Source organism: Condylura cristata, unplaced genomic scaffold, assembly GCF_000260355.1.
Source record: "Condylura cristata isolate star-nosed mole 26May11 unplaced genomic scaffold, ConCri1.0 scaffold00024, whole genome shotgun sequence".
Classification (NCBI taxonomy): Eukaryota; Metazoa; Chordata; class Mammalia; order Eulipotyphla; family Talpidae; genus Condylura; species Condylura cristata.
This window is the reverse complement of record NW_004567125.1, coordinates 12,526,035-12,538,542: the sequence shown is the minus strand read 5'-3', so window position 1 is coordinate 12,538,542 and position 12,508 is coordinate 12,526,035. Positions and strand designations below refer to the sequence as shown.

The window sequence follows — 12,508 nt, the reverse complement described above, 5'->3', positions numbered from 1 at the left end:
ATAATATTTGAGGGTGTTCCCCTCTCCTCCACCCCCCCCCCCCCCCCAACATATTCACAGGTAGGTCTGTCGAATCATCTGTATGCCTTTGTGCCCACATCTTCTCGGCCACCCCCCCCCCCCCCCCCCCCCCCCCCCCCCGCCAAAACACACACACCCCAAGTAAGAAGTCAGACACTACTACTTGGTACTTATATACAAATGTTTTGATGAACACTCAGTGGCCATTTTGAGAAAAACAGGATTAGGAACTATGAAAAGATGAGAACTTAGAAGTGATTTGTTTCCAAGGGTTTATAAAATTTAGTACATACTAGATTTACTCTAGAAAACAGAAATCACTAGAATAAAAGAATCTGCAGGAACTATAACTGTGACCAAAATAGCTGATTTTTGAGTCATTACTGATATCACTTTAACTTCCTTTTCGCAAAATTTGTTATGATTAATTTTAACACACATGCTAATTAATATTAACATTTTCCCTGAGAATTTCACTAACTCCTTTCAAAAAACTGGAATCACCACAAGACATTATGGTGATTCTATAATTGGGTATTGATAAAAATACTTGTTCAATATGCCTTTTTAAAAAGTATAATTCTATACTTGAAATATAAAATTCTGTATTTGAAATATCTATAGAGTATAGAATTATACTTTTAAAAAAGGCATATTGAACAAATCTTTTTATCAATACCCAATTTTCTGGGCTATTAATTCCTAAGCTTCTCTATACTATGTTAAAATAAGATAGCTTAATGTAAAATAATACTAGATAGGTTACAGTGTAACAACTTGTTTTCTTTGGTGTGATTCACAGCTCACTACAAATTAGCAAAATTGAAAATTTTATTTGAGTTTGTAACAGATACTATTACAAATATAAATAATATAAATAAAAAATATAAAAATATAAATAAGTATTGCAAATATATAGTTCCATTTCCAGAACTATGAATAAAGTTGAGGAATGAAGCATGTTATCAAGTCCACAATGATTAAAAAGGTGATTAAAAAACAGAAAGCTACCTTGAATTCAAGGCTGTATTCTTGGCAAACCCTAAACATGTATTTTAAAGCCAATGCATTTAGAAACTAATTTTTCCATCTAGGACACAGTGTTCAATGTTTTATCAATCTAATTGTGTTTACTTATGTAAAAAGCAACGAGATAAACTTTCCAAGTAGATAAAGTGAACTTTAATGCAGCAGCGCCACCCAGTGAATGTTGTGCATACAGAGCTGCTAGCTTTTAAGACTAGTGCATTTTCAGTCTGTACAGCCCCCGCCTCTTCTATAAAATTTTACTCTAAAACATTAATTCAAGAAAATATAAAAACATTGTATTTTCTATTCACTTACAACTAAAATTAACATGCAAAAGATAGTCCAAAGCTTGTGAAAATTAGTTTTGTACATTAGATGTTCTCTTGTTGACAATGTTACTGAGTTTCCTCTCATGATGAATGTGAGACAACTATAAAATTGAGGCACTACTTTGCTTTAGGTTTTATCTACAACTTACTATATATAACTTAAAATATTTTCTGATACCCTTTATATAAATTGTATGTTCGTTTCACTTCAGCCTAATATTCATGGGTTAGTCCTGTTTTTTAAAGATCTTTAAGTAACTGTCATTAAAGATTTATATAACTGAATAATGGCATCAGTGAATACAACCATAAAATTTATAAATCAATAAAAAATGTAATATGATCAAACATGCTAATGTGATCTCAGATCTGAGATAGGATATCCTACTTTTATCAATCAGAATCACCAGTTGGTGTATAGTTTTCAGTTCATACAAAATAAACACTCATTTGTTAACTTTTTATTGTTCATAGGAAATATTAAGCACATGGGGAAAACAAGTATAGGAACCAAAGATTTCCCTTTCATTCTGATCCTCTTCAGAAGGTACTACTGTAACTGATCTCTCCTGTGAGAAGCATCATGTTTAGAAGTGGATGGGTAAGTTCAATGCTGTCTGGGTACCCAGTTTGTGCCAAAGACAGTGTTAGGTGCAAGGGAATCAAGTCATTAAGAACCAACCCTATGTCGCAGTACAGATACAGAAAACAGATCATTTCAATATAATATAAACTTTTATTCTTTTAGGCATGCAAACAATCATCTCAGATTTCTTCCAACTGCCAAATATCTGGACATTTTCACATGTATCACCTATGTCTTGAACTCAACAAGTCCAAAACCCAATCATTGTTTACCTAAACCTGAGAAAGACACCCATTTATCTAGATCCTCAAGGCAGAAAACCCAACAGATATTTATCAAGTCTATGCATTGTCTTAAGGACTTACGTTAAGCTGTGGGTATAGGAGAACAGACAGGGTAATCCTACAGTCACTAAACTTTGTTACAGAACTCTACCCTTTATTTCTCTCAGTTCAAGGAGTCATTAAGTCGGCCACTTTCACATCCTAAATTCCTCTGGAACCTCTTTCCATCCACACTGCCAATACTATCATCACACAGGCTGCCATCTTCTTTTCCTGGATTTCTACAATGATGTCCTAACTGGTTTCCTTCTCTGCGGTCTTGCCATTTTTTGATTCTATCTTCTCACTGTTGACAAATTTGTCATTAAAATACAAACCTAATAATGTTGGAATACTTCAAACTTACTGTTAGCCTTTGGAATAAGTTCAAACTCCTTAACATGACTAAGGCTTTTCATGATTTGGTCCGTATTTACCTCTAGGCCTGTGTCAAGGATCTTTCTAGACTGTGTTCTTCTCATATGGGAATTCATAAGAATTGTTACCTTTGTCTGGTACACTTGTTTCCACCCTTTAATCTAGCCATTTCCTAGCTACTCTCAATTGTGGGGACACTTTGATTAAATGACTTTTTTTTTAAATTTTGTCTCCCTTATGAGAATATATGCTCTGTAAGGTTAATTATTAGATTGGTTATTACCACATTTGCTTGTTTTGCAGTTAAGTACCAGTGTCTAGTTCAGTGTCTGGCACAAAATAAGGAGCTCGATGAATGTTTTTTAATGAATAAATAAATGCCAAGGTGGCCTGGAAGAAAGTCAACAGATTCAAACTGTGGAGTTTGAAAAGGCTTCCTGAAGACATCTGAAAAATAAGGAAGGATAAATAAGGCAATAAAGTCAGGGGAGTCACCAAGAATAAGGAAAGATCTCAAAGTATAATAAGCTATCTCACAACCAGGAAATTGAGATGAAACCAGAACACAAACAATACCAAGATTATGGCAGTACCAGCAAGCCAGGCTATGGAGTTGGAGTTGGAGTTGACCTTAGAGGTGATGAATGCAGGGAGGACCTTCAGAAATTGAAATGGACAAATGAAATGTTCAGATTTACATTTGAACTGATCACTGAGATTGACCACTGATGGACTGTAGGGTGGTAAGGCTGAAGGCAACAGTGAGATAGATGAGTAGCTGAAATGTAAGAGACAAATCAGTTTGAAGCCCCCATGAATTTTCCCAAGTGGATTAAAAGGTAAGGAAATAAAATCTGAATCTCAAGAAAGAAATCAGCGATTCATCAGTGATCATTGGGCAAATAGATTAATAAAAGAATGAGTGTTTGATAAGCCCAAGAGGACATATAGGAAATGGAATTACATTACCTAAAGACAGGTGGAGAAAGAAGTCCTTAAGAATCATGATACAGGAGACAACCAAGTGGCAGGGTTTGGCAAAGGGATGTTACTGAAGGGAGGGGAAGGCAAAGAGGGCAGTTGTGGTGTGAAAAGTAGCCACACAGAGGGGTGGCTGCCTCTCCAATGAATAAAGAGCAAGACCAAGTGCCTCACTTCACCTTAAAGGCTCCCCCAAATGGCCCCTCTGCTCTTTCCCTTCCCAGCAGGCCTCTTGCTTTAGGACATCAAGGGTGGAGTTCAGATATTGCACTGTGCCCACTTCTCCCCCCTGTTCAGAAGGCAGGGTTGGAGTTGGGGGGGGGGGAATCATGCTGTACTGCTACTTCCAGGGACTAGGGGATGAAGCAGGGCAGTTTGCACCCAACCCAGGTTGCTATGCTGGCTTCCCCTGGGGTGCTGCGTTGCTCCAACAGAAAGACAGGAATTGGGCAACAGCAAAGGCAGAGGAGATACAGTTCATCTTCTTAGAGAAAAAAGAGACAGATAAATGTACAGAGAGAAATTGGTAGGCAAGAAGATAAGGTAGATGCTAACAACAGCTAGAATTTTAAGAGATGCGTTTATTTTACAAAAGCAATAGCTACCCCAGGGACACCACCTGCATTAAAGATAAGGCTGCAATTTCAGGCTGAAAAGCTCCCACTGAGCACCCCCATCTTGCCATTCACAGATGTGCTCAGTGTTTACAGGTATGTTACTGGGCCTCTAAAGTGAAATCTAAAATGGGAACAGCACATTAAAATTAGAAAAGGAGCAGAGACATGAAAAGATGCATGTGAATGTATTTTAAGTGCTTGAAAAACACCCTTCAGACTATCCTGGTAACCTAATAAGGGGAGGTAGTGAGGTTGGGAGAGGGGTTGAGGAAAACAGTTTGTGAGCAATCACTGAAAGTTATAAGGCAGAGATGTGGGTTGAGGAATTATGAAGAATTAGGAGGTGACCCGAGCTCATTGTAAGTAAAACCTAAGAGGTGAAAACAACCCATGATTGATAAAAATGTGAGAGATACAAATAGATACGGCTCAGCTGTTTAAAAAAAAAAAAAACACGATAAATTCTGCCATTTCCAACAACATAGGTAGACTTAGTGGGTAATATTCCAAACACATATAATGTTAGTGTTATTTTAAGAAATGAATCGGGGTAAGATGAAGCTGGAGAAAAGAATCTGTCACAGGTAAATTGTGTGCATTACACTTCATTCAGATCAGACACCCCATACAACATATTAAGTCCTCTGCTGGAATATTCTAACTTGTGATCATGTGTGAAGTGCTCCAGTGTCTGTAAGATGCAACTTACTTTGGGGACCTGCATGTTTGGTGAACAGGTCAGTGTGGTAAGTGCCTGGAGTGCCTGGCTCCACTGGGGGAATGAATGAAAGGAAAAGCTAAAAGCAGCAGACTTAAGTTCCACTCTAGACACTGCCACTTCTGTATACTTTAGGCCCTTTATAAATGAGAGGATTTTAACAGATGAACTGTAGGAACACGTTAGGATCCGTGCTTCCATACAGTTTGAAAACCGCCATACGCGGCTTCGGACCATCTGCATAACAATCCCGATTTAGATCCCGCACTGTTGACAGTATCTATATATTCCCCTACCCCCCGCCGCAGCTCTTTGCTGCTTTTAACCGAGCCTAAATGAGAAAACATCTTCAAACAGAACGCAGAAACGGAAGCTCACAATAAATGCTCTAAAAGTAACGGTATTGCCATTACTCTGGACTCTGCCTTACCCAGACCCACGCAGAGCCCCACGTCCCCTCTTCCTGGTCATCTCGAGCTTACCTCAAGTTTCTAGAAACCCCCCCTGCTCTTTTGCTCTTTGCTACGGTCCCCCACTGTGTTCAAGGTGTGAGCGGAAACAACCTGCTCAAAGATTAACTACAGGATCCACCTCCAAACAGCTGCACCTCCATTTCCTCGAGGTCAAGGTCCGACTGGACGCCAATGCCGTGAACAAAGGTTCCGCCTAGAGCTCGGCGCCGCCACGCCTCCTTGCGCCTTTTGAGTCCAACCGGTATCCGGAGCGCAGGAAGTGGGCTGGGCCGCCGAAGCCGGGCTTCCTGTTGAAGGCGGCAAGTTTGAAAAGTGACAACGGTTGCTGTTGATTTTTTTAGTTCTCCAGTTGCTTCTGGAACTCGCCGCCCTCCAGTGGGCGGTTGGAGCGATAGGTGAGTGCAAGCGGACACGCAAGATGGAGATGGGAGGACTGGGCGCTACATTACCCCGCGGGGGCGCGGGGCCTTCCAGTGTTTACGTGGGGCGCTCCTTGGAGCAGGTGTGGGCGAGCTCGTCGGTCCTTTTATTTTACAGCAGAAACAATCTGAGCTCAGTTCCTACGTTAAGCGCTACCAAAGTGATGGGTGTTGTCGGGTGCAGCGTAGACTGGGAGAAGCAGCTCGGGCGTACGTGATCATTTAAGCTTGTGTTCACGACGCTTTAGTTCGTTTATTTAGAAGTTGACGCGGATGTAGATGTCGCTCAGCTTTCTATAGATCTCCATTGCTCAGGCACCACTTAACCAAATCCAAAACCAATAATTGAAAGGCAGAAATAGCACACTTAATGCAAAACTTAAGAGAGCGGTGGTGTGTGGTACTTGCATTTGTGACACAGTTTCCCCGAATGAATTCAGGAGACTTTTTACGTGATTTATTAAGCTAGGGACTCATTCCTGCATATTTCTGTTTAGTCTCTTCTTCCTGAAATGTAAATTTCCACGAGCTGGTTTATTTTAGCTAACGAAGTATGTAAAATTTAATAAGTATTTTTTCAGCATAGTAGTTCTTTCTTTAGCTATACTTTGAAATGTTCCAAGACACCCAGTGAATGCCAGAAACCTGGAGAGTACCAAATCCCCCCGCACCCCACACACACTATGTTTTTTTCCTATGCACACATACCTGTAACTTAATTTGTGATTAGACTCAGTAAGAGTCTAATACAATAACAGCAATAACAAAATAAAACAGTTGTAGCAATATACTGTAATAAGGGTTATGTGTCAAAATGTTTTAATTTAGATAATATTTTTGGAAGGGGACTAACCACCTGCTAATTAAAACCTGGGAAAGCACGGTAGAGACAAGAAAGCAAGAAAGATAAGGTAGGGCTTGGGTACCTACTTGGCTTGGCATGGTTGTGTTGCGTGAAAATGAGAAATTAAAAGGAGCGATTAGTATTAATCTCAGATACTTGCTGTAGGACCCTAGGGATCACTTTGCATCTGTGAGGTGATTTATATACTTTGTCCCACCAAAGAGCTTGAATTGCGTACTAATTGATACCCCTGTCCCTTCTCCCTTCCTCTCCTCACACACTTGTGAATGAATTGGAACTGAAGTTGGTACTTTATCAAAGAAAGAAAGTACTTGGATGTGGGTAGTGACTCCAATAGGAAACATTTGAAATTTGGGGAGATTTTCTTGAAACAAAACTTTATTGGGTTGTTAAATTGTGGCAGTTTTAGAAGCCAGACAGAACATTTTTAATTTGACTTGGTGAGTAAAGATAGTTAAAGTATTTGATGTTACATGATGCAGTCAGGGCTATATAAAGGCACACTTAAAAACAAGTATGTGTGATGATAATTATGACTATCCTTTGCATTTCTTTATTATGGTACTCTGTTCCAACTGGTAGCTTGTTTGGAAAAAGTGGGCCTTTCTGTGTTTTTTGGCTCTTTTTTTGGCCAAGTATTTTCATCAGTGATTTTGACAGCTATGACTTAAATGGAAATATAGAATGTATATTTGTGTTGAAAAAGGCATTTAAAATATGGGGCCGGCCCTCCCTGGTGGCGCAGCGGGTTAAAGCACTGCACTAAGAAGCTTAAGCCACTTCCACATGAGTTCATTCCCGCCTGCCCCGGAGGAGCTCCACATGGCGTGGCAGACCTCTCCTGACCCGCCCACTGCTCCCCTCAGCAGTGTACTTAGTCGATCTGCCTGTTCTGCACCCCACTCTGTCTCTGGTGAATCCTCTCATCCTCCGCATCTCTGGCCTGTACTCCAGTTCTACATGAATAAATAAATAAATCTTAAAAAGAAAAAAAATGGGGAAGCTGACAAGAAGATGCTGACTGTAGAGTGAAAGTTTGGATTTGTGGAAGTCAGTAATAAGAAAAGCAAAACCTTGCTTAAGTTTCAAATAATCAACTGTAAGAATATGTAGAAGTCCTGGCTGGACTGAAGAAATTCTGGATGTTTCACTTTGAGATATATGTTGGTAAGTGCTGCAGTTGTAGCCTAGGTCAGCTGAGGTCACTGCCCACTGTACTATAGCTCTGCCAGAGGCAGATGGTTTCTGGAGACTTGTGCTCAGTGGTACATTACATTTTAAGAAGACATTGACAAATTAGTTTGTTTTAGAAGACAATAAGTAGGATGCAGAGGTTCTTAAACAAGGACCGATAGGAAGTGACTCAAATTAAAGAGAGGGATAGGCAGAGACATCATTACTCTTCATGTTTTTGAAAGGGGTGTCATGTAAATAGTAAACAGATGAGTGTATTTTAAGGAATTACAGTGATTAGAAATGGGGCATGTAGGTAAAAAGTTATGAGTTCTTTACAATATGAGGAAGAGATACCTAGTTGTTAGAGTCATCCGGAAGTGGGAAATAGTTGCTAGAGAGTTGGTAAGTACTGTGATGTTATGCAGGTATTCAAGCACAACTGTGAACATATTTGTTAATTATGTTTAGAGTTACTTCCTAAATTTATCAGAGGTTAGGCAAGTTGGCAAGGCTTCTTTTTAACCTTATTAGTCTAATAAATATTAGGCGCCTACATAAATTTCCAGAACTGGGGGTCATTTCAGTTTATTTGCAAAAATTGACTATATTTTCATTGCCTCTTGGGGATCACGCTCCTTCCCCAGAGAGGAGGTATTGTTAACTGGGTGACAGGTGGGGCTGCTGATGCTGCTCTCATTCTGCTGTTACTAGTGACTTACCTCTAGGTACAACTTGAGATAGGAAGGCAGTGGAGAGGTTTTAGCTTACTGGGTGCTTACTGTATAGTGCCAGAATTCTATAACATAATCACAACAGCCTGTGGCAAGTATAGAAGAGTTGAGTGCACTACTGTGGTGCATTGCACTTCTTTGCTGTCCTACACAGGATGTTCAGCAGCACCCTGGGCCTCTACCCACTAGATGCCAGTAGCACCCTACTCTAGATCTGACAACCAAAAATGTCCCTAAACACTGTCACATGTTCCCTGGGGGGCAAAATTTTGAGAACTTCTGCTCTATAGCAATATAGCAACATAGGTAACATAGGTGGGAGTATCTCACTATTTGAAGACATGTGAAGTATTTTTTTAAAGTTCTCACTGGCAGTTGGAGTTCCTGCTGATTATATAGTTTTTTTTTTTTCTTTTTTCTTTCAATCTTTCTATTTGCCTTTCAAACATTGCTGGTGATTTTACTATGTGTACTTTGAATAGGATGTCAAATCAGTAATTTTACTATTTATCCTATTTTGCCATTTTTGGTATGTAACTGCTATTGATAGTGCTACCTGTATATCTTGGTTTGATGATTAATTCTCCGGATCTATTCTTGTTGACCAACCACCCACACCCTCAATTGAAAAAAAAAGAAGTATGGTTTCTCATCTGTTTATTAAACCAAACATCTTTTCCATAGAAAATAAATAGCACTGATAATGACTTTGTTACTTTAGAAGAAAGCTACAGTGTTTTAGGATATGTAGTGACATCTCTATTTATGTTACCCTATAAGAATGTTTGATAGTAGTCAGCACCAATTTGAATTGTTTTGCTTTGGTTTATGAATTTTTCTTTAGATGTGTCAGCTTTAAGATAATGAACTCTACCATTTGTGCCATATTTTTGACCATTGTTTTCTTCTTTCAGGTTAGGAGTCTCCAAGATGGAAACCCTGTCTTTCCCTAGATATAATGTAGCTGAGATTGTGGTCCATATTCGCAACAAAATTTTAACAGGAGCTGATGGTAAAAACCTCTCCAAGAATGATCTTTATCCAAATCCAAAGGTAAAATGTGGTTGTGCTTACAGGTAGATGATTGTATTGAAAACAAAGTAAGCTAGTTGGTATACAGTGTGGGGAAAAGGGCATGTATTTTTTGATGTAGACCCAGCTTTTTAATCCAGAGAAAAATCTCTGACTTTGTGTAATTTTAAAATAACGTTAAGTTTGTATGTGGGCAACTTCAGCATTTCTATTAGGAATTCATCTCTAATGTGATTGTTTTATTAAACTAATAATGTAACTTTTTTAAACCATAGATATATTAAAGTATATTAAATTTTTTATTAATATGGAGTGGTGGTCCGAGGGTATCAGTTATTGGTAGGGCTTAAAAGAACTTATTCCAAGTGGTTTTCAACCCCAAAAAGTGCTTGGAAACAATTTTCTTTGGAAGCCTACAGATTAATTTTCTTGCATTATGCCCTAGGGGAAAATGACTTGTTTTGACAGGCTTTGTTTTTTTTTTTTTTTTATTTCTTTAGTTATTAAATGTAAAAATGAACTATTTATGTGTCATAGAAAATCCCAAAGTCTCTGTGCAGTTTCCTGTCTTGCTCTTGAAGCATATATAATAAAATCTGCTTTAATGTTGTACAACTCAAACTTTTTATCTTTGTCCCTTTAGTTCTTTATAATGGCAGAAATAATCTCAAAATAAGTGAACTTGTTTGTGAATCAAAATGGGTTCTGCAGGGCAGGGTTTGGTATAACTTACTGAAGAGATACAACTTTTAAAAATACCATATTAAATTATTCCTCCTGGATCACTGAAATAAACATCTAGGGAATATTAACATCTAAAGCAGGAAACAAGTTTCCTACTGCCTTTTAGAAGATATGCACCCTCAGAATGCCATTATTTTTGCTACCTTCCTGACACCTGTTTTGAAAGTCTGATAAATCCTTTTCCATTTCTTAATGTGAATGGATTACTTGGATGGAATTTGGATATATATACTCTTGTGTGGTATATGATCCTAAGCAAATGATCTTATGGACCATTATAGCATATGAACAAACTGGTAAGTATCATAAGCTGTTTAAAAATTTGGAAAAATTAAGAACTATTTCAAGAGTATTTTTGTGACTATTTCCTTTTTGTGCGTTCTTCAGCTACAAAATTGGACAGTGATGATAGAGTGATATGTGCCTCAGAATAGTAAAAAATTATTTTCTTTTGCAGCCTGAAGTCTTGCACATGATCTACATGAGAGCCTTACAAATGGTCTATGGAATTCGACTGGAACACTTTTACATGGTAGGTTTAAGATGAGGCAAAATTATTTCTTTGCTGCATTTTCCCTATTCATATTACATACTAGTTTCAGGATACAAGTTTCCTACTTTATCTTTTAACAAAATCAAGGACTTGTATAAAACTAATGTCACTGCAAAGAAGTTTTAGGCATAATAATGGCTTATTGGTTAGCATTAGCAAGATCATAATTATAGTAAAAAAGCTAAGTGACACAAAATACCAATTCTGTGCATCTATTCAGTTTTACAGGTTTGTCCTCAGAATATAATAAAAATAAGAGATAACTGTTTTCTTCTCAGGGAAGTCTCTCAAATTAGAGATAGACATTGAGATTAAAAATTGAGCTATTAGTAAATTAGAAATTTCTAGAAGGAAAGGTAATTTTTCTTAATCTTTTGTTATAAAATCATCATGAAATTATCTGAAGATGTACTAAAAATGTATCTTTAGAATATCATCAAGAAAATTGAATATTGTTTAAAAAATCAATGATTGCTTCTTATTTGCTATGAAATCTTATTAAGATTTAGTTTCATTCCCTATAAAATAGGGTTAACACAGCAGGGTTGTTAAAAAATTAAGAGAATATATGTAAAATGCTTAGTACAATTCCTGATATTTAATAGGTACTAATCATTTAAAAACGATTGCACACTTACTCTGAACCTCACATTAATACCAATGACAGCTATTTTTGTGTTAGTTCTATATTGCTTGTTAAGGTTTTTTTTAATTTAAAGATAGTAAGTGAATATGTTTTGCTTAATCTGTGGTTAAGGTGTCTTGAGAGTGAAGATTTTCTTATTTTTTCCTAATCAATGTATAAAGTAGATTTTGTGATTCATTACATTTAGCTGCCAGTGAACTCTGAAGTCATGTATCCACATATAATGGAAGGCTTCTTACCGGTCAGCAATTTATCTATTCACCTGTGAGTAAAAGTGGTTTTGTTTTCTTAGTCTGCACTAATATTTGCACAGCATTAAACTTTTCAAATATGATTTTCATTGGGAAGGAATTTACCCTTTCTTCACTCTATCCCCTATATATTAAAAATTGTACACATCCACTAGTAGAACTGCCTCCTGGTAGTAGTTTCAATGGAAGTTTTAAGGTGTTCAGAATCTAAAATTGTTTGGTGAGTTTTGAATGTTTAAAGAGTTTTAGTGTCTCCAAGAGTCTGCTGTCTACTAGAAGCTATAGCTGTGCCATGGTATTGCATAGATACCTGTGTAATATAGAGAAAAAGTAGATTTCAGTGCTAGATAATCATGCATTATAGACTTTTGATTTGATCCTTTGTGACTGAGAAATATATTCAGTAATCTCTTTTTTGAAATCAAGATGTTTCAATTGTGTAATTAGTATATAAGTTACAATACATTTTTTTAAAAAAGATTTATTTATTTATGCATACAGAACTGGGGTACAGGCTGGAGGTGAAGGGATTGTGAGAAGATTCACCAGAGACAGAGTGGGGAGCAGAATAGGCAGATAGATGAAATACACTGCTGTGGAGAGCAGCGGGCTGGTCAGGAGAGGTCTCCTGCACCA

General features: G+C 37.6%; 1 protein-coding gene across 1 annotated transcript in view; it reads left to right on the top strand.

The window, feature by feature from the left end:
- The first annotated feature begins 5,791 nt into the window (after positions 1-5,791).
- The window catches only part of NUF2 (NUF2, NDC80 kinetochore complex component), a 26,570-nt gene continuing 19,853 nt past the window's right edge, over positions 5,792-12,508 (top strand). Inside the window, exons 1-4 of the mRNA XM_004688424.2 lie at positions 5,792-5,850; positions 9,566-9,699; positions 10,880-10,954; positions 11,809-11,885. Of these exons, the coding sequence (XP_004688481.1) occupies positions 9,577-9,699; positions 10,880-10,954; positions 11,809-11,885 (275 nt within the window). The 5' untranslated portion in view covers positions 5,792-5,850; positions 9,566-9,576. The remainder of the gene's footprint in view (positions 5,851-9,565; positions 9,700-10,879; positions 10,955-11,808; positions 11,886-12,508) is intronic.